The 21,405-nt window shown below is 38.1% G+C and overlaps 2 protein-coding genes across 9 annotated transcripts in view; one reads left to right on the top strand and one right to left on the bottom strand.

The window, feature by feature from the left end:
* The window catches only part of GSDME (gasdermin E), a 41,604-nt gene extending 21,825 nt beyond the window's left edge, over window positions 1–19,779 (top strand). For 3 of the 5 annotated variants that reach the window (XM_064412612.1, XM_064412629.1, XM_064412631.1), the window contains exon 10: window positions 358–2,750. In XM_064412612.1, coding sequence (XP_064268682.1) covers window positions 358–588 — 231 coding nt within the window. In that variant the 3' untranslated portion in view covers window positions 589–2,750. Of the gene's footprint in view, window positions 1–357; window positions 2,751–15,243; window positions 15,515–16,615; window positions 16,772–17,533; window positions 17,706–19,287 lie in introns of those variants that run through there. The other 2 variants (XR_010358426.1, XR_010358425.1) reach the window with 2 other exon arrangements.
* Window positions 2,362–21,405, bottom strand: part of PALS2 (protein associated with LIN7 2, MAGUK p55 family member) — a 59,718-nt gene continuing 40,674 nt past the window's right edge. For all 4 annotated transcript variants that reach the window (XM_064412587.1, XM_064412577.1, XM_064412594.1 and 1 more), the window contains 9 exons: window positions 20,655–20,807; window positions 19,935–20,162; window positions 18,647–18,778; window positions 16,567–16,666; window positions 15,975–16,043; window positions 14,798–14,959; window positions 12,074–12,276; window positions 11,516–11,644; window positions 2,362–9,245 (listed from right to left, as the gene is read on the bottom strand). In XM_064412587.1, the coding sequence (XP_064268657.1) occupies window positions 9,069–9,245; window positions 11,516–11,644; window positions 12,074–12,276; window positions 14,798–14,959; window positions 15,975–16,043; window positions 16,567–16,666; window positions 18,647–18,778; window positions 19,935–20,162; window positions 20,655–20,807 (1,353 nt within the window). In that variant the 3' untranslated portion in view covers window positions 2,362–9,068. The remainder of the gene's footprint in view (window positions 9,246–11,515; window positions 11,645–12,073; window positions 12,277–14,797; window positions 14,960–15,974; window positions 16,044–16,566; window positions 16,667–18,646; window positions 18,779–19,934; window positions 20,163–20,654; window positions 20,808–21,405) is intronic.

The raw sequence follows: 21,405 nt of genomic DNA, 5'->3' as shown, positions 1-21,405 counted from the left end.
GCTTTTTAACGTCACTTAAAAAACAATAGTAAAATCCTTTAAATATGCAGGGGCAAGGGGAGTTCTTCTCTGTTTGCTCAGAGTGATAGGTAAGTGTGATGTGCAGTGAGAGAAGTTGAACTCAGGGAATGACACAGTAGGAGAGATGTTTCCCCTTAAAGCGTGCCATGGAGCTTTGGTTCTGGATCAGTATGTTGTACTTGTCAGTGCTAATAGTAAAGGGAATCTTGACCTTTTGCTGCTGCCTTGTCAGCTCTCTGGTGGTTTTATATGAAACTGAGCTGTGCAATGGCAGGAACAGCAGTGCCTGGAAAATGTTTTAATGTCTGTGTCTTTTGCTGTCTCTCATGAATACAGCCTAACGTCGCTTCAGCCGATGGCACTGTGGCGCTGAGCAGTCCTTTGGTGGCCACTCTCACTGACAGAGGAAGATTTGAGGTCGTGCAAAGGCTGTTTGCTTCATCAAACATTAATCTGGAAATGACAGAGTCTTCTGTAAAGGCTGTAACTACGAAAGAACCGAGATTCTTCCCACTTGTTCTTTATGTTGCACTGTATGGATTTCATGCTTTAGGTGGGAATGTATAGGAGCTATACTGAGTATCCAGTTTTTGCTGTAGCCTGTTGCTTCTTTTGTAGCTCTCTGTAATTTTGGTGTGTTTGGGATCAGCAGTAGAGCTGTTCTGTTGGTACTTAGGGCAGCACAGCCAGGAATTAGGGTGACCAGGGGACTCTGCAGTTTCAGTGGAAAATACATAAATAAGGGATGAAGGGGAGAAATTAAAAAAGAGAGCCATGGGAGAGAAACTGAACATAGCTGCTCTGGTAGGTGTCAGATCTGCAGGGCAGTGAAAGCCAGATTGCTTGCATTAATATGCATGGGAGAAGGCAGCAAAGTACAAACTGCTTTTTGTAAGCAAGCAAACAGGCAGGCCCTGGAAACCCAGGGTTCTGCAATGCAGCAACTGTTTTTCTCCTTAAGCCTGGGTGTGCAGAATGCCTTCACTCTGGAGCAAGTGCAGTGGAGGGCTCTCAAAAAGGTACTTGATTAGATTATCTAATTAATTATTGTTTGACTTTTACAGATATGAGCTGCACACTGCAGGAAATAGCAAAGTCTCTTTTTCAACCACCCAGACCCACTTTAGGGATTTATACCTCTGTACAGCATTTCTGTTTTCTGGTAATGTTTTTACTCATGTTAGCAAGTTTCAGCTGTTTAAACTGCATGCTGAACTTTGGCATGGCGATGCCTTCTGGTGTGTGCACATGAAGGGTCCCTGCTGCACACCACAGAAATTATCATTTTACCCATATGACATTTTCAGTGCAGATATTTTCCTTGTTTCTTTGACTAACAGAAAAGTAATAGTAAAGCACTGTGTGCTTGAACTATTTTGCCTGTTTTTTCATCACAATTTTGTATAATCATGGATGGAACAGAAATGCAGCATAGATCACTGTAAATGTGGGCTTGGGAAGATGTTCCAAGTAGGTGGAGTATCAGTGCTTACAGATGAGATCGTGAGATGGCTGAGAGACAAACAAGCAGGCACCTGTGTGGGGGTGATCAGTAACCAGGCCCTGCAGCGTAGCTGGTGGCTAGGAGTTCTGCTCAATTTCCTGCTCTATTCCCACGTGGCCTTGAGCAGATTGTCTAAGAAGCTTTTAAAAAGTCACATCAGTTCAGCTTTCCTTGAGGACATGGACTTTGCAGAAAAGCACCACGGTGCCTTTCCAGTCCCTGGGAGCTCAGGGTAGCTCTGCACGCTGGGACGTGGGTGTTTCTGCATCTCATCTGTTCAGGGAGGCTGATGGTGTTGCCTGAACTTTGTGCTGGTGTAGAAAGAAAGATCCTTTAGGAGCTGGAAGCATGGAACTCTGCTTCTGGGAGCAGTGTGTAAGTGGGACAGTTGTCTTTTGCCTATCACTACTAAAAGTTGCCTCTGTAATGAATTTACAAAAACTTTCTATTAAATGCTATGTCAAAACAATAGAATAACTTACACATGTAATTTCCATTGTTTTTTTGGGGGGACTACATCTTTGACAAACAAGCGACTCCAGGCTGGCCTGACATGGAAAATGCTTTTTCAAGCTTAGATGTGGTCTTCCCTAGCAAAGGAGGTGGTAAAAGACCCATAGGGTGCTTCAGAGGAGGCTGAAGCTTGTCTCACAAAAGGTTCGATTTCACATCCTGACTTTACCTCCCCAAAATACTGCTTCCCTTTGCCTTGCCCAGGAGGAAGGTTGGAGAATCCAGATAAAAGAAAAAAGGCAGATTCAAAGACGGTTCCTTTGTAGATTGTGGCTCAAATGCAGACCATGACAAAAAAAAAAAAAAATCAGAAAAAAACCCAATTACATTTTTTCAATATTAAATCTTTATTATATACAAAAATATTTTGTTGGGAATTAACAGAATTTCATCATTTGTACATCAACATTTTATGTTTGGCTGTGTTTATTGTGAAAATATTAGCTGTGAAAAAGACAAGGCGGGAGGGTCTTAGAAAACAAGTCACAATTTAAAAACATCCCACACAGTAGCTGACTTTATCAGTATGAAGTCACAATGCTAACACAAGTCCCATATCCTAGGCCTGCTCTACAGTACTGTATTCAAACAATTAGGTACTAAATAATTTCCAGGTTTATGTTAAAAAATTCAGCTAATGGTTAAGATTTTTCTTGTAGGAAGTTTTCAGCTAAAGAAACGGTTTTTTACAGGAGAGCAGTTTTGAAAGTTTTACAAATTCAAATCCAGGTTAATTTAATATACTGTAGAAATAATAAAAAAAAACCCTACAAAACAGAAAACCATGAGACCTTCCAACTGGCAAAACCAGTTGTGAGAAAAAGCAAGGTAAGGAAACACCTGGTAACAGAGTTCTAATACACATTTAAACCCAAACACAACCAAGATCCTTGAGTTCTTAGCCTGGTGTGGGGGCAGAGAGCAGCAACTTTCTTGTGTTTTAAACCCCACAGAAGCAGTTCCCCTCCCTACACCACAGTGCACAAATGTTACACATGGGCAACACATGGAGGGTGGGGAAGGGATGCTCAACATTCATTGTCCTAGGGGGAAACTATATTTCAACAGTTATCTCCACACAAAATTGTGTACCTAAGCCAACAAAAAAAAACCTTTTTTTGCCTGTACAAAGCAGCACTGTTCATTTTGCTTTATGCTATGGATCATGTGAGAGGTCAGGTAACAGAGAGATTGGGTTTTTGGAAGAGGCTCTGATGAATTCAGTTAAATGTTGGCTGCTTGTGGAGTAACCAACAGTTAGCTCAGCCAGGAGAGCAACCAAAATTGCATGGAAAAGCATTAGCATGGAGCTGGTGACATAAAAAGGAAAAGGCTAAATGGGAGAAAGTGTTTCCAGGACTACTTAAATCTGTTACCTGACCACTGTCCTAGCAGCAAAAGGAACTCCATACCCAATGAGCATAACAAACAGTTCCAAGTACCAAGAAAAAAATTAATTTACTTCATGTGTCGTTTATTCTATAAAATACAAATATTGCTGAACCCCTGCTGAATAAATTCCATTTGTAGGTGAAGCTACATAACAGCCTTCACCAAGCTGGGGTTTGTTTTTAGGCCTGTACCAGTAAATCCCAGCTGCAGTTCAGAACTGAGGATCCAGCAGTTGACAACGTAACTGTGGAATCATATCCCACTGCAGAGAATTCAGGTAATTTAGCAGACACTGCCTGAAATATTTGCAGCATTTACCCCGAAGTTTTATTTATATATGGGTGTTTGTGTTTATATATATTTATGGGTGTTTGTGTGTGTGGGCACAAGCACACTTTTAATATGATTAGAAGGAAAAGCTGCCTATAAAAATAACCAGAACTGATTATTTTACAAGTGTTTTCTATTTTTATTTTTAGGATCTGTCTTGGGCCTAAAACCAGTAAGTTACACAAGTCCTAAATACTGATGTTCTTGTTAACTACTATTTCCTCTATAAGACACAAGTGGAAAATCCCAGACAATTCCCATCAGCAAGCCTGTTAAACATATGTGAAAACTAAAAGTACAGGCCAAAAAAGAAGAAACCCAAGGGGAAAAAAAAAAAAAAAGAAGGGCCAGGACTTCACTTCAGCACTGTCAGTCACAAGAGTCCAGCAGAGAAGGAAATTAAAGTACCCTTAAGGATAGAAACCCTTTCAGTGGCCCAGGAGAGGTTTTTATTGCAGGGAGAGGAGGGTGCTGGGAGCTGAGGGTATTTAAGGCAAGAGGCCCAGCAGACTAAGGAGTCTTTGATCCAGTACTCACCACACAGACACCAATAAAACGATCTCATCACTTCTGCAAAGTAGCATCATGAAGTTTGGCAATAACCATGTGGTACTCGAACTCTTTGGAATTTGGGTGAGGCAGGGAACCCCGCATGAAGCAAACAGCCCAAACAGATGTGCAGACATACAACAGAGCCCCAGCTGTTGGTTAGCCCAGAGCTGCACCCACAGGCACAATGGGCAACGGGGCAGCTGCTGCAGGAGGCACTGTCCATGCACTGGGACATGGCCTCAAGGTTCAGTGTGAGCAGAGAAGCAAGCTACAGGAAGCCTGGATGGGAAACCATGGGATAGGTGAAGGGAGTTGATGTTCACAAGATTGGCTCATGCATAAGGACAGGTAAGAACCCAGTTCCTGATCTCTGGAGTGCTCTGCTTGATCGCTCTTCACTGGTCCTTGGGCATAGCAGAGGCCCACTGGGCTCAGGGGGGTACCTAGCCAGGGATTTTCTGTGTTTCAAAGAAAGAAGTTTCCTATTTCTTAGCTGAATCACCCTCTTCAAAAAACAAAACCAAACCCAGGTGACTTCCTGAGCACTGAGCTGCAGGCAATTTGTAAGCAAGTCACTTAGGTATTTTAGAAGATGCAGTGACTAGAGAGGATGAAGGAAAAAATATCACAATTTGAGCTCAGCCAAGATGTGACAGTTTATATAAACAGAAATTCAAAAGCAATGAGCTGATCTGCCATCCTGCTCCACAAAGCTTTTGTACAACTAAGTACACAGAGCTGCTCTGAGCCGAGAACACGGCACAAGTCACAGATACTGTGTTGGTTATGAGCTTGATTTTCCTTGCCTACCAAGATCTGTGATTCTGCTCCATGTTTACCTTCGTTGCAAAGGTTTGCAGACCATTTTGAAAGACATTTATAAATCTATGTAGATGACGTATTCCATTATAATTATCCCACTAAACTTGGACTGCATCTTGTCACATGATGCAGAACCTAAAGCAGACCTGCTGTAACACTTAGAGACAGCAAGGTCATCACCTGGGTACACAATGCACCACAGTATTTACAGGAGAGCTGAGTCTGGTGCAAGCTTAAGTGAATTTTTTGGTGAATTCAGGGAAATAACTTACAGGTCGTGGCATACTGACTGTACTTCTATGTGTAACTTTTCATTCACGGGGCAACTACAGTGTTTCTTCTATAAGTCTCTATATGTACAGAATTTTACAGCACCTCATGCACTGTCCAAAACAGATAGAAATTACAGATAAATATAGATTTTTTTTTTTTTAGATTGAAATATCTGTATATTTAGAAAAATATACATTAGTAAACACAATAAACCAGGTAGAGAAGTGTACCAGTTCTAAAGTCTCACATGCAGGTAACATTTCTGGATTAAGTCGTGGTAGCTTAGTAATGTGATAACCAACATGAGCATTTTTTGTTTTACCATCCACATACATATACACAGACAACTATTTGATAATTTACTTTTCTAAACTACTTAAATATTTATCTTGTGATACATACCACATATCTTAAACATTTAGCAGCATCTTCACCTCGCTCAGACACACCTATTGTACTCTTTAACAGTCAATGTAAAGTTTTCTTGTTAGTATCTGGAAAATGAATGTTTAGTACAGAATGAGATAACATGAAATCCCAGTTATTTTAACTCCTCCAAAATACACCAAACAGGTGTTTTATGAAATGTTTTGACTTGCTCAAAATGAACCTCTCATAGTGTCTTCTCCCCTAATTGCACAATGTACAGGCCCCTGTCCAACAGCTGATGCAGCACACCCTGGCAGGTAGGGACTGTCACTGCTGTGGATGTGACTGAAACAACAGCAGCATTTCAAAAACCTCCAAGAACATTCTTTTTAAAAAGTAGTAACTGTTATTCTCATTCCAGTCATTCTACCAGGTGGGGACAAACTAAGCAAAGTATCTGATGAAAATGTGACTGTGCCAAAACCCAAAACTACCATGAAGAAACAAAGCAATCTCTCTCCCCCTCTTACCATTAAACAATCCAATATGAACACTTAAGATGTAACAAACAGATGCAAGGGGTGTGGTGTTTGGTTTTGGGTCATTCCCCCCCACCAACCTGCCACACAGACAACCACATCAGACCTGCAGATACTTCCACATGATCTTTGTGCCAATCCAAGCAAGTCACCTTCTCTTACTGCTTCAGAACTGCACTGCAGAATTGCTCACTGCCATCTACACCACCACCACCACCCAAAGCTCAGCCACAATGCTCTACCTCCTGATTTAAACCCACAGTATGAACCTGTAGCAAATATTAAAGCTTTAGGCTTTAGCAAATATGTGACTATTCTGGAGATTGCTAACTAGGGAGACTCTCTTTGACAGTATTCTCCCTGGGATGGAAACAGAATGAGCAGAGAGAAGCTTTCCTGACTACACCTTGGTGGCTGTGTTTCATGTGTTTGGTTCAGTAAATTTACAGAAAAAAGATGAAAATAAGTGATGTTTGCAATATGAAGTAGTGGGGTATGTAAACTGAAGAATCTTCTCATTCCATTCATTGGGGAAGAGTAAACTCAGCCCACTTCTGGCATCAGAAATAAGGGTATATTTCTAACTCATAATGAAAAGGCATCTTATCTGTCCAGACAGCTTATCTTATTTACAACATATGGGGGTCTCTCATGACACAGTACACAAACAGTTCAGAGTGCCAAAAGCAAACCACTGAAATAGCCAAGCAACAGCCCTGCTATCATTTGCTGCTACACACAACACCGCATCCACTTCTCAAAGCAGCCTCTGAGCAATAGGATCACAGAACATGTCTCCTGGGAAAGACAACTACAAGTCCCATGCTGGTACCACAACTGAGAGCTCTGCCAAACTTAAAAAAAAAAAAAAAAAGAGAGAGAGAGAAAACACATCCTGAAAAGCATAATAATAAATAAGCAGTGGTACAAATTTTCCTTAGAGAATTTCATATTCCCTCTGAAACACATTTTGAAATCTCAGTATTAAAAGCCAAGAAGATCTCCTGTCTCACAAGTTTAACTAACATTTTCCATACACACACACTGGGATTTCAAGTCTCCTCTGTCCCTCTTCCCCCACAACAACTTTACAGGCTGTGTAAAAACCATCTGTTGCATACAGGTGTTTTGAGGTTTTTTCAAACAGGCTTCCTCTACTGCATCCACTCATTTTTTTCCTTTCCTTGTGCACATAAGTCTTTTGAGAGCCACAGGAAGCAATGCTGTTTTACAGTGTCTAAGCCTGTCTTCCTCCAGAAATAGTTCTGAGGAAGATGCCTTTTGTGATAGCATTCTGGGTCACACTTTGGTGTTGAAAAGGAATCCAGAAGCCAGGTGCCTGTCACCAGATGGAAGCGGAATTAAACAGATGACTTCAGTTTAGACACCTAACTCAGTATGTGATAGTGAATGTGACTATATACAACAGCTGACAATGTCATAGAAAACATGGTCACAAAAAGAGCTCATCAGAGCAATAAGCTGTATTTTCCTTCTGTTCTCATTAAGCAGAAATTTACATCAGCTTAAGTTTTGATCAATGAACCTGAACCTAATACGAATCATATCAATGAGCGTACTGAGGGGAGAATTGTCACTAAAAAGGAAATACACTGTAAATGAAAAAACCTATAAACAACATTGCTTTTTAGCAGTAAGCTTCCAATTCACAAACTCTCTAATGAAAAATGCAATTAAAAACAATGTAAGAAAAAGCACAGAAATGCCATTACACAACACTCAAAATACAGCAGTTGATCACACACAAATATTTAAAAGATAATTTAGAACCCAGCTAGACATCACAGGAAATGAAGCCACAGATCACTACACAAATACAGAACAATGTCCTAAGAAAAGAAAATGCCTTTTTTTTCTTTTTTTTTTAAGCAATGTGTTTTCACAAGCGTGAATAAATAGTCCTAAACATTAAGTGTCACCTACAAGGCTCCACATTATCAGGTTCTCTCTCAAGCTACTTCACCATTATTCAAATTGCACTGAATTACCTTGCGTATGACTTTCTAGTGTCAGTACTTCAACTGTAATGGGCTAACAGGTTGGCTCCCAAGAAAGCATAATAAGCAGTTTGCAAGGTATTGCTCTATGTTATTTTAGGAGACAGATATAAGGGAATCTACACAAAAGTTATACAAATCAAGAGATATCAAGAACTTTTGAAACATCAGGAATGCACCAACATTAAGCTGAAAGCAGCTGGAGCAATGGACCTGTGTTTTTGTTACTGCTTTTAATATTTAAAATTCTGCTCCCATGAAATTATTATTTTTTGAAGAAAAAAAAACCTCAAAGAAATTAGTGTTCTTTCCGAATAAGAGCTATAGACTTTTGATCAGTTAAACACTAACATTAACAAATTTTACAAAAATTGTTTCAAGTATCCTTTTTTAATCACAGTGAAAATGTAAGACCAAGATGTAAATGTTGAAGTGAATGAAAGTTTCTTAGATGAAAAAGGCAAAGATACTAAATCAAAACATAGAAAAATGCTTAAACGCATTTCCTTCATGTGATATGAATAGAAAGGTTATCTGTAAAAAGTTAGAAAAATTAAAATAAATTACATATTTAAGTACACTTTCTCTTCAACATTTTTATAAAAATTCAGAACAGTGTACTTTTGAATATACACAGAGTAAAAATGCACAGGTGCTGTAGGTTATCACCAGTATCTACACATCACATTTGCTGCTGCTGACTTTATTTGTTACTTCAGCTCCAGTTGGAACAGCTCAATAGACCCAGCTGATGGGGACCCACTGGGGCTCCAGCCTCAGTCTCTCGATGGCCGTCTGCAGCTTCTCGAAGGCTTTGTCCAGGTTGTCATTTACAATGGTCAGGTCAAAGTAGTGGTTGTAGGCTCGCTGGATCCGGGCGCTCTCATCCACTGTTTTCTTCAGATCAGTGTCCTGTGCAAGAGATTTTTAAGGGTCAGTGAATCTAAATCTTACTAAAGATTTAAAGAGAAGACTTAGCAAATCCTTATAGATGCAGAAGTACATACTGCAACTGACTATTTAAACCTAGATACCACATACATTTTTAAAAAAAGGGATGTTTTCATTTATAATACATTCAAACAGAAATTGACCTAAAATACATTGAAAGGGCTGAAAAAGGTGTCAATAACATTAAATATAGCAAGCAAATGTTTGCCAATCTTGCAATTTTGTAGAGAATCAATAGAAGCACGTGAACTTGAGCTGGTGTGCACAGGGAGCAGTTAATAATTTTGTATGGGCAACTGATGATCCAACCAGAATAAAATTAATGCTTTAGGAATGACTAAGCCAATCAGTTTTGTAAAAACATTTGTGTCCCTTTTATTTCCACAGAAGACACCAAAAATCCAAGATTTTAAATTAGTATGAAATGAAAGGCAATTTCTAACAGAATAAAGCTCTAGAATACCTTATGGCTCTTAGAGACAACATTTCAGCCTAGCTCACCTGACATCAGTCCCTCATTTGTAAACCACTGCTACATTATTGTAGTCCTGACATGAGCTGCAAAATATGCAGGAAATTTGTATTCCTACATTAGGAAGCCTTTATAAAGTGCATCTGAGCACGTTTTTGTATTTTGCTAGTCCTACATTCTTTAAAATTCCTCTCAATTTTTGTGGAACAGCAAGTTTTTTTGGAAGTAGTTATGAGATTTGTCCCCATTTACAGTAATTATTTCAGTATTTTCAAGTCCTGATACCGCTGTCAATAAAAAGCCAAAATGAAAAACTAAGTTTGTCAATAGCCTTGCCTTCACAGTGAATGAAGGAAACAAGTAAGATGTGTGACCCCAAGAGCCAGACTTTTTGTAATGGAACAGGTTAGAATGCTAGAAATAATACAGCCAGGTCCACTAACAAGCAAACTGTAATACTTTAAATGACATTTGTTTTTCATTTGTTCAGGAAGCACAAGAATATGAAACAGCAAATCATACTCCATATACATGTGCAGGGATGCGATGCAGAATCCGTAAAGACACATAAATGCATATTTGAAATTTAACAACCCTCTTTATTATTCGTAAGAAGTAATACAGAGGCAAAGACGTCCCTTAGGGAATCAAATATTAGGAAGTACAGGAAATTATTTTTATACTTGTGTGGACAGTTTTAACATTGCCTTCTCGTACATGCACCATAAAATTCAGAGTTCATTTGGGGCAGGAAAGAGAGATGACTGAGCATCCACAGACACACCAGAATGCACAATAACCAGAACCCATGACTAAAAATTACACACTCATTTCATGAAAATACTAACCCACCCCTCACCCCCATTTTATAGCTTTGAATGCCCTGTCAGCATTTATTCAAGATATTCCTATGAAGCTGCAGCACTATCATTATGAGCCATCAGCAAAACACAGCTTTTCTCTGTTGGGGAAGTTGAACTGCTCAATCTGACTTTTTTTTTTTTCCTTTGCTCCTGAAGCTGGGAAAGTTCATGCCCACACAGAGTATTTATACTTTGCTGCACCAGAGGAATCATCTTATTTCCCTCTGCTACACATAGTGTCTAAGAAAAGGAGGGAAGATCTAATGAACAAAACATGCCACTTCACTTTATATGACAAATCAAAGGAACTTCAGGGTAAGTTGTTCAACACTTCTTATTCTGGCAGCTGTCAGCCACTCTCAGTGCTGCAGCAGTGGAAACAGGGACAACCTGCATTCTTGGGGTTTCTTTGTATTTTTTGGACGTTTTTTGATGGTTTGTTGGTTATTGAGGTTTTTGCTTTTTCCTTTTTTGACACAAGCTGCAATATCTTTGCCAAGCATTACATATTATTAAGACAAACAGGAACAAAAATTTGGGTGGGGAGGGAGATAGGAAAGTCAAGGAAAGATATCTGCATAAAAGAACAATTGCCACCATGAAATATCTACCATTTGCTGCTAATAATCAAAGGTGACAGTTCCCAAAGCACACATTACAAGTAATTTTTGTAATCAACACTTCTCCGTAAGAGGTCTATTTTTAAGAAAGAGGCAATCTTCCTAATACATAGTATTTGATTAACTTCTACTAAGTAATCAGCAAAAGTCCTGCCTAACTTTTCTTAGAGACATTCGTTTTGGAACAAATTCCACCTAAATTGAATGGTAAACATTTTTTTAAAAATCTAAGAACATCTTGTTCAAAGAAAACTAAATAGGAAATGATTTGCTTACAGTGAGAAGTTTGGTTGTAATTCCAGCATCTACCACAGCCTTGTGCATAGCTCGCAAAGTCTCCAACTCTGGAGCAGCAATAAACACCACATAGGGCATGAATTCTGAAGTCCTCAGTATTTTTAGAGCCTAGAGGCAAAGAAAAAGAGAAAAAAAACAAAACACCAAAGTTTGAGAGTGACTCACCACATCTCCCCATTACTTTAGCAACGCCACAAGATAACTCATCTGTTACAATGGGCAGCAATACATAAGTGAAGATTCTTATTTCTATTCTGGAAATTCCTACACTGCCTTTTGAAATGCTCAGCATCAGTTTTTCCTTGGCTAAAAAGATTATTTATTACTCTTCAAGACTCCTCCTTCATGCAGAATTTAAGTTGGGTTTTTTCCATCTTTCTAACCCATTCCAAGTAAATGCCACAAACACAAGAATCCAGTTGATAATTGTAACCTTGAAACCAGATAAGAAGCCTCCAAATTTGAAGGCATCTCTCTTCACCTCTTCAACATTATAATCTCACACTTGTTATAATAATAACATTATAAATCATATACCTGTGGATTTACGTCCAAAATGCAGGTCCTTCCTGTCTGAACAACTTCAAGGATGGAATCAATTTTGGTGCCATAAAGATTTCCTTCATATTCTCCATGCTCTAAGTATCTGCCAGCTTTAATATCCGTCTCCATTTCGGCTCGTGACACAAATCTATATGCTTGCCCATCTTTTTCATCATCCCTTGGCTTTCGTGAAGTAACTAAACAAAAAATTAAAAATATAAGTCGAATGCTTTCATTTCATATTTGGAATATAAATATGAGACTTGACTGCTTATTAAGTTAGAGAGACTATAACATACATAGTTGTAATTGCTCCGTGTACAGGTTTATTCATTATTCTAGATAAATTTCAAAACTGAGGACAGCCCCTCCTGTTCCCTTTATTTATATTGCTTTCTATATGTTGCTTACCCACCCATTTGCCTGTTTCCTTTGTTTTACTCCTTCACACCATATACAATACTCATTCATGTAATCTTTTTAAGTATTCACTTAATAAAATATTTATTTAAGTGACTTGGAAATCAAACGGAAGTTTAACTCTCAAATGCCAAATGTACTTCTGAAAATAGCTGAGCACAACAAGATCTGCCCCATCCCACCCTCAAAACCTTTGCTCTCTCTATTTGCCCTGTTGTTCAGGATAGAATTATCTGAGCTAGCTATAAAGAAAGTCAGCTTAAATATCAGAAGCAGCCCAGCCACCATAGCAGAATCTTAGGGGAGGCCAGCTAATGCTGCTTTCCAGGACAACGTCCTTTTTAAAGCAAGTTAAATTCCCTGTAGAAAGATTAAAGCCAGTATTTGAGAAAATCATTATCAGCTATCTTGGGTATTGGCTACACTGTGCAGTACAGACATTACTTAAACAAAAAAGTAAAAATAAAATTTAAAAAAAGTAAAATAAAATACAATATATTATTATTGACTTTGCTGCCCTATCGCCACATTAAGTACCTGGTACTTATATTTAATTAGATTTGAACTCTAGAACATATTAAACCTAACAGTCAGTGCATTCCTTTGGTAATGCTTCTATCATCACTTGGTGCAACTTGTTGTGACAAGTGGAAAGCAATCTTTCCCTTCCACTAATTCCTATCCACTTCAATCTTGTAGAAAACACAAGTGCCAAGAAAAATGATCATCTGAGCCTGTTAAGAATAAATATATTACTAGAATATCTAGTTTTAGTCAAGAGTCTATGGAAAGATTAAAACTATAGTGGTTAATACAATACATTAAAAAAAATCATATATCAGTTTTCAATTAATTTTGGAGAGCAAGCTTTAACAACTTACAGCTAGGAGATAATTTAACAGTTCAGTTATCCACACTGAAGAAAAACCACAGCACCACGTGCTGGATTAGAACTCAACACCAAGAACATGCCTCTCCCCGTAGAGCAGTGGATCAATTTCACCCATTTCCCACCTCCCAAAACACATTCAACACAAATACGTTTATGAATAACCTGGAGAATTTTCTTCTAATCAAAGACCAACGAAGTTTACTGATTATCCCACTTAAAATCTGAAGCAGAGAAAGGGTTCTGTATACAATAAACTGGGTATTGCATGTGCATTCATTAGACTATCAGACTGGGGAAAGTTTACTTTTATGTTCAACAACTGTGCTGCATTACTCACATATATTCAAGCATCTATATAGCATTTTAGAGAAATAAATAATTCTGAAGGCTTTTTTGAAATAGAATAAGAATTTTAGAAGCAATAAAAAGCCTCTTACTATTTTACCAATATAAAATAATGGAATTCCCAAGAGAAGATTTCTTTTAAAAAAAGAAGTAAACCTTGTTATCAGGTCCACAAACCAATTCTAATTGCCCTGGCCAGTTTTGATGCTAGAGATTCAGCAAATGAGAGAGACTGATTTTCTCATCTTGCACAATTCATCTTTCAGACCTGTCCCTCCTCCTAGTATTATCAGATCTATTTCTTGCCCACTGGAAACAGAAGGGAACAGATTGTTTTTGAAATTCTGAAAAGCACATGGCAGGAGAATAACAATGTAGGCTAGAGTGGGCTTCTCTGGTCAGCAGCCAATTAGGAGGGAAGAGTTAAAAAAAAAGGTTAATGAGCAAAGTACTTGAAAGAAAGGCAAGAAAACATGCTTCAGGTAAAAGAAGGGGTTTTTTTTGCTATTTATAGGGGGGGGGAAATGAAAGATCATGTACTTAAGGCTAGATATATTAAAATATTGGACAGTTACACAAATCTTGGAGATCACAAACACTTACTTCAGTTTTATTGGAAGTTTGCTGCTTTTCCTTACATTTCTAAACTAAAGCAACAATTTATAATGTCTAGTCCACAGGTGGAAAACTAAAAGGCAGACCTGAGAAACTCCACTGGCTGTTCATTACAGAAGGCTACTAAGAAATTACGGAATGACCTCAGTAATGGATGGCAACTGACACTGAGGAAACCCAGACTGAAATACTGCATAGACAAAAACTGGTCTTCTGCAGCATCAGTAACATTTAAGTGCTAGTTACAAATGTTTTCATGGTCATATGTTAGTTCAGGTTTCTGAAAACAGGAAGAGCCTTTTGTTTTCCCACTCTATACAATTTTTATGCTCTGACAAAATCATTCCCACACTGAATCACTAGGATAAACATCACACACTTTCAAAGTATCATAATATCATACTTAATCAAAGTATGATATTACAGTGGGAATGCTAACAACTTACATGGCACTGTAGTTCCAAATCTAGTAGGATTCAGCACAATAAACCTGTTCTTCAAACTCCTTCGCCCCACTCCCTGGGCTCCAATCAAGACCAGGGTTTTCCTCTGAAAAGGAGGCATTTTGGCCACTTCCTCATATATCTGGATTTCATGGCGATCGAATTCTACATTGAGAAACGTACAAAAAACTTTAATACACACTCAGGGCTGTAAGAAAAAAAAAAATAGTAGTCCTGCTATTTATCAACAGACCCCATATGAATATAAACAGTACTCAGAGGGCAGTAAGTTTGATACAAGACTTCTAGCTTTAATTTGGTTTGGGAATAAAATAGTTTTTGCTCCACGGACAGCATAAGTTCAGGTTCTCTCTTTTACTCCCAAGGAGAAAAGTCTGTGTTTGATCAGAAGGTGAAAACTGCGGCTAACAATTTGTGAACTTCCGCAGGATCGTGGGATGGTTGAGGCTGGAAGATACCTCTGGAAGGCACCTGGTCCATCTCAATGCCCAGGACCACAGCCAGACACTTGCTGAGTGTCTCCAAGGATGACAACTCCACAACCTCTGTGGACAACCTGTGCCAGTGCTCAGTCACCCTCCCAGTGGAAAAGGTGTTTTCTGACGTTCAGAGCCTGTGTTGCTTGTTGGCTCTTTCCCTGTCACTGGACTACTCTGCAAAAACCCACCCAGCTCCATCCTCTTTGCACCCTCCATTCAGGTATTTGTACACATTGGTGAGACCTGCCCTGAGCCTCCTCTTTTCCAGACTGAACATTCCCAGCTCTCTCAGCTTTTTCTCATGGGTGATATGCTCCAGTCCCTTGAACATCTTTGTATGTCCACATCTCTCTTGCACTGGGGAGGTGCCCAGTACTCTTAGGTGTGGCCTCAACAATGCTGAACAGAAGCAAAAAACCACATCCCCTCAGCCCACTGGCAGCAAACATTTCACTTTTTTTTCTTAACTCCCAGTTTTTCTCTGATTTCCACCCATCAAATTATGTACTCAGCACAGCCATGTCTGCACTGGTCACTATTGCTTTTAAACTATAAAAACTATCTGATCTATCAAACTTATAATGAAATATTTTACTGCAAATCTTTAGCTATGGATACACTACACTCTGCAAGTTTTGATGCCTAAAGAACTTTGACTTTCATGTAGTATTAAGAGATACCTGCATTTCTTGTAGTGAGATACATCATCTTTTTCTTTTTTTTGCTGCTTATTGTTCCACAGAAAGGCCCTAAAAATAAAAAACTAGATGAACTCACAATTTCTGTTAATTTCCAAATCTTATTTACATGAAAATATGAAATTTTACATTAATAAATTTATAAGGACTATTCTAGAATTGTACATATCCTAGGGAAAGAAATGACATCTATTTACAAACCCATCATTATGGTACAGGAAGAACTGAACATGGAAAAAAAATTTTTTCTAGAAAAGAAAGCAGCTGAAAAAATTATGTTTAGCTTATTAAGTTCCAGTGTATATCATACAAATTTTTTTTTAAAAGTGCACACTGCCTGTCCCACCGCATTCAGCTTTTCATCACCAGGTGGCAAAACTGATTCATGTGTCTTTGAACACTAAACAGAGACTTCACCCTTTGTCCTTCAGCAAAAGCCAAAATATGAAATTCAGCAGTTCACAATAATCTGTGTAATCTCACACGACAGTTTTTCTATTATTTATATAAGGCAAGAAAAGCAAAACAAATGGAGTCAGAGCAAAATCTACTCCTGAAATTTACTAAATCTCACCTGAGTTGTCCCAATCCCTCCTAACAAAAGCCTTTCTCTTCTCTTCCAGGAACTGGCTAGGAATTAGACCTGCACTTCCTCCTTCTTTGACATGACTAGCCTGTGGGAAAAAGAAAAAAAAATAAAAGATTATATTTAACTTGCAAGAAGCATTTTTCTCATCAACGTGGTGTTGACTGACTTCCTCACTGCTAGCTTCTCAGTGGTGAGTGTTGATACATTTACTACTGATACTTAAAAATTCAGAGTCAGATGTAAATATTAAAATTCTCCTTTACAGGAATAGTGTCTTGCTATTGAGTATTAAAATTCAGAACTTCAGAACACTTAAATAAAATAGATGCAAGTTTCATTACTGGTTCCCATTACATTAGTAAGCTCCTCCAGCCATAAAACTTTGGCATAAAATTCCCAAGTGGAATTCTCTGGCTCCAGACACTCAGGTGTCTCAGGTGACAAAACTCAAGATTTTCTAGTATACAGTATACTTATTTTATATTTTTGAGCTGCTCCAAAGAGGTTTCAGTGCAGTTATTAACTGTCATTTCCCAATGAATACCAGTAACACATCCCTAATAATGCCTTCAAGGTTTTTGCACTAAGCAAATACAGATTTAAAATCTCAGTAACTTAAGTATTCCCAGTAATGAATTGGCTAAAATTCTCTATAAAATAATTCATGGCAAGCTCAATTCTCAGCAAGCTTAACACACACAAACACAGTTATGAAATGTTTAATTCTCCATAAATCTTTTGCTTGCAATAAATCCTTCTTTTGCTAAGATGAGATGTTTGCTTTTCAACTTGTATGCTTTTATCTATGACTAGCTGATTTTTTACAGTATGAAGTTTTCATTAACAGTCTAGCATTTCTAGAAAGCATAAGGAAAAACTAAATTTCTTTTTCCTGGGGCATGATCTGCATAGAAATACACTATACTGATTTAACACATTTCAATTTTGCCAGATTGAGTGTTGAAGATTTATTTCTCCTGGACTCCCACAAGTTACAACTGGAGAGTTTCAAAGGCAATACAGAAGTCAGCATGAGTGCTAAACATCAAACTCCTCCAGAGTTTTGGACTGTCTACTTCTGAAACTAATTAAGTTGGCAACAATAAATTTTCAGCCTTTCCTCACACTTTTTATTAATTTTCTTTCTGTTATTACTGTCACTGAGAAGCAACAAAATTCAGCATCTGCTTAGGTATATTGGAATATTTCTGTTGCTTTTACAGAAGTCATATATCTTGTTCTCAGGAAGAGTCTGGCTCTGTTCTGCCTGTTACCTTGCAAAGGGTGAGCAATGTAAGGGTCAAAAGGGAAATTAATAATGCTATACCCTTTGACAGTTTTGAGGATCTCATTTGATAAAAGGGTCTTAAAAGTTCACTTGTCCCATTTTCAGAGACACTGATAATGTTTAATTCTGTACATAGTGTCTTGGAAAAAATAAACATAGCATAAGCACTGGATTACATTTCTACTGAAGGATTGAATGTAGAAATACCACCTTAAACCAGGATGAACTGTTAATACTTGAAATAGTGCCAAACACTGTGACTATGAGCATGCATGATACACAGCTCACAGACACTGACCACCACTGTAGAAATGAAACATACAGCCTCTCCAAACAGCTGTTCTCACCCCCTTCAAATCCACAAGATTAATTTCTCTCTCCACACCTCTGAGCACTCAGGAAGAGGTCTATGTCTTCCACAGCTGCTGTCAGGGAAGGCTTACCACAATTACAGTCAAACTATGACTTTTTTTCTATAAATTGTTCACCTTAGATTGATTTGGGAATGTCCAGGCTTATGATACAAGAACAAAGACAAACACAACTAACAGTAAAATGAGTGTTACATATACAATTTAAAACATTCCTTTTCCTTTAGTGTTTCACCTTCATATCTTTATATGACCTTGAAATTGGACTGCAGTGTAAATATTTTTTTCATGTATCTACTGTTAAATGGAAATATATCATAATTTAAAGAATTTATTATTAAGGCAACTACTGATGCTTTTCAGGTTTTTATTTTACTTTTATTTTGCTTTTAATCTTTTTACCAACCTGCCACCAATTTGGATCTTCCCGGTTTACAATCTGAAGAATTTCTCCTTTAGAAAATTTCAAACCTGCTTCTTTGCATGGGATGAGGTTGTCATTATATGGATTATAATCAAAATGACACTTCACAAAAACCTGAAATGTGTAAAAAGCAACAAAGCTTAAGCAATATAAAATACATTCTGACTAATCTATCTGTCAAAGTGAAGTAATGTCTTTACCTACAGCACAAAAACCTTGACATGATCCAAGCTGCATTTGGCATGCAAAATACAATCTAGGGGGAAAAAGTTAATCACCAACTGGGACAGAATAATCAATGGTGCAAACCTTGGCTGAAGTAGCTTCATGACAAAAATAGAAAAATCTGTTCCATTTGGACATGGTATTACAAAATGCTCATTTTTGCATTTCAGTGTATACAACTCAACTAGAATTCTGACTTTAATTCTTAAAAACACAAACAAATTATTGGAATGTGAGCACTCTAAGGTTTGTAGAATCTTAAGAATTACTTTTAGAACATTGAGTTCATGGCAAAAATAACAGGGGATGCAGCTGCTTAAGACTCAAATGTGATGCAGGGGAAGAAAGAGTAGGTTGCATGACTGAACTGAAAACATTTTTGACTGTCTTTGTACCAGGCTGGGGAGCAAAGGAAGCCCTGCACCTGCCTCAACAGAGCACATTCCCTCAGCCTCTGTTCAGTGGAAGCACAGCCTGTTATAGTCACAGGCATTAAGACCCACTACTTGAAGGAGCACCTCATAGGGTGTTCCAAAGACACTGATTTAGCTCAGGAAGTCACTTCTGCCATGGAGAAATTGACAGCCTACAAGCAACAACAAAAGGATAAGGAACAGCCACCATCCAAGTTCCCACTGAAGTCAGCGAGTTCAAGTTTGTCTGTCGAATTAAATATGCTTCTGAATTCTGTTAAGCTGCTTATTTTGACACTAACCACATTATAACCACACACACACTTCAGTGCATGAAGTGTGATCATGGTCAGGTCATCAGCGGTCACTTAAGGTCAAGGAAACATGCTTTATATGTAGCATACAAATGTCTAACAATTTTAGACACTAATTCCAGTTTTTTAGGCAGGCATATTAGGTGAATAAACTCATTTCTAAAATGTAATTAAAGGTAAATACAGGTATCTACATTTTACTCTTCCTCCTAGCATTATATTCACAAAATAATCAAAATATGTCTAATCCAGAATCTTACACAATAAAGTACTGAGCAGCAGTTCTTTTCACAGAATCATCAGAAATGTGCTACTGACCTGTTGAGGAATGACAGTGTCTCTGTAGCTGGGGAGAATTTTCAAAGTCACACTTCCACTGATGTTTTTCAGCAGTTCTTGCAATTCTTTTGGATTGTTTCCAACCTCGTGGCCATTCACCTCTTTAATAATGTCCCCTACATGCAGAAGACCCTGCCGATCTATCATTCCTCCATGAAGAATTCGGGCTATTACCAGATCGTTGTTCTCCACTCTGAACGTGACTCCCTGAAAGAGACACATGACACCCAGTTTACCACTGTCTGAATTTCAGTTTCATTTTACCATTACCTCAAGCACAAACACACAGCTGTGGGATATTCCACCGACCCCAATGAAAACAGTTACAGCTACTACAGTGTCAGAGCTCCTGATATAGAGAAGCATTAGGTGACACACAAGTGCTCTCACACAAGGTTTTCATATGACTGAAAAATTTACTGTTCTTGATTGCATGCAACCCTGTCATCTCATCTCAAGATGTTGTGTTAGTCAGTTATGCCAGCAGACATTCAGCCCAGTGACTGCCTAATCACTATCCCATTTCCTCTTGCACAGAATGGGATGGAGTACACGGAAGTATCTTCCTATTTCAACCTCTCAACACTTACCCATTAAATTACACAACATTATGAAAATAATTAAAACATAATGCAAGAAACCAGGTACGTACAAACATTTTCACTAGCACTTTAGACACACTCACCCTCAATTACTTACCAGTGGCTCTCCTGCTCTTTTGTGAATTCCAAGGATACGAATAGCATCTACTGGAACAACCTGGTTGTTCACAGAAGAATTATTGACTTCTGGGCTAGAAGGAGGGGAATCATAACATTTTGAAGCAACAATATCGTGTGCTTCCAAGAGTGACTGCAAAGGAACAGAAAAAAATATTTTTTAAAGTCATGAAATAACTGTTTGTGAAAGGATTTAGTGCTGAATAGCCACTGAATCTGTCCTTTTGGGATCAGGTCATAATACTCTTACTTCACATGAAATGAAGCAAAAACAGACACAATAAGTGCTCACATGAACTGATAAGCCTATTGGCTTGGCAAATATCCTATCTTGTACATAAAAATGCTGCTTCTTAAGGAAATATAGGAGAAATGTAACTAAACTGGGGAGGAATGTGTGATATTACAAGGGAAGAAGACAGAAAAAGGAGTACCTAAAATAGTCTTCCACCCAATGAGACAGTATCTGAGCAAATGGTTACAGTAAATGAACAACCCATTGCAAAAAAAATGAAGATAACTCATCATTAGATACTTGCATTTAATGCAATAAAATATTCCTCCACAGTAATTTGGATAATGACAAGTATGCAAGGATTTCTAGCTGTCTGCAGAATGAGTGCTTCCTGCTTGCATAAAGCCAAGGCAGAATTCTAGTAACAAATTAATCCAAGCTTTCAAAGTTTACTTTCTGGAAGACAGGAGCTCAGACCTTAGAGTTGATGGTGTTT

This window comes from Passer domesticus, chromosome 1, assembly GCF_036417665.1.
Source record: "Passer domesticus isolate bPasDom1 chromosome 1, bPasDom1.hap1, whole genome shotgun sequence".
Classification (NCBI taxonomy): domain Eukaryota; kingdom Metazoa; phylum Chordata; class Aves; order Passeriformes; family Passeridae; genus Passer; species Passer domesticus.
The sequence above is the reverse complement of the archived record's forward strand: the minus strand, read 5'-3'. Positions and strand labels throughout refer to the sequence as shown.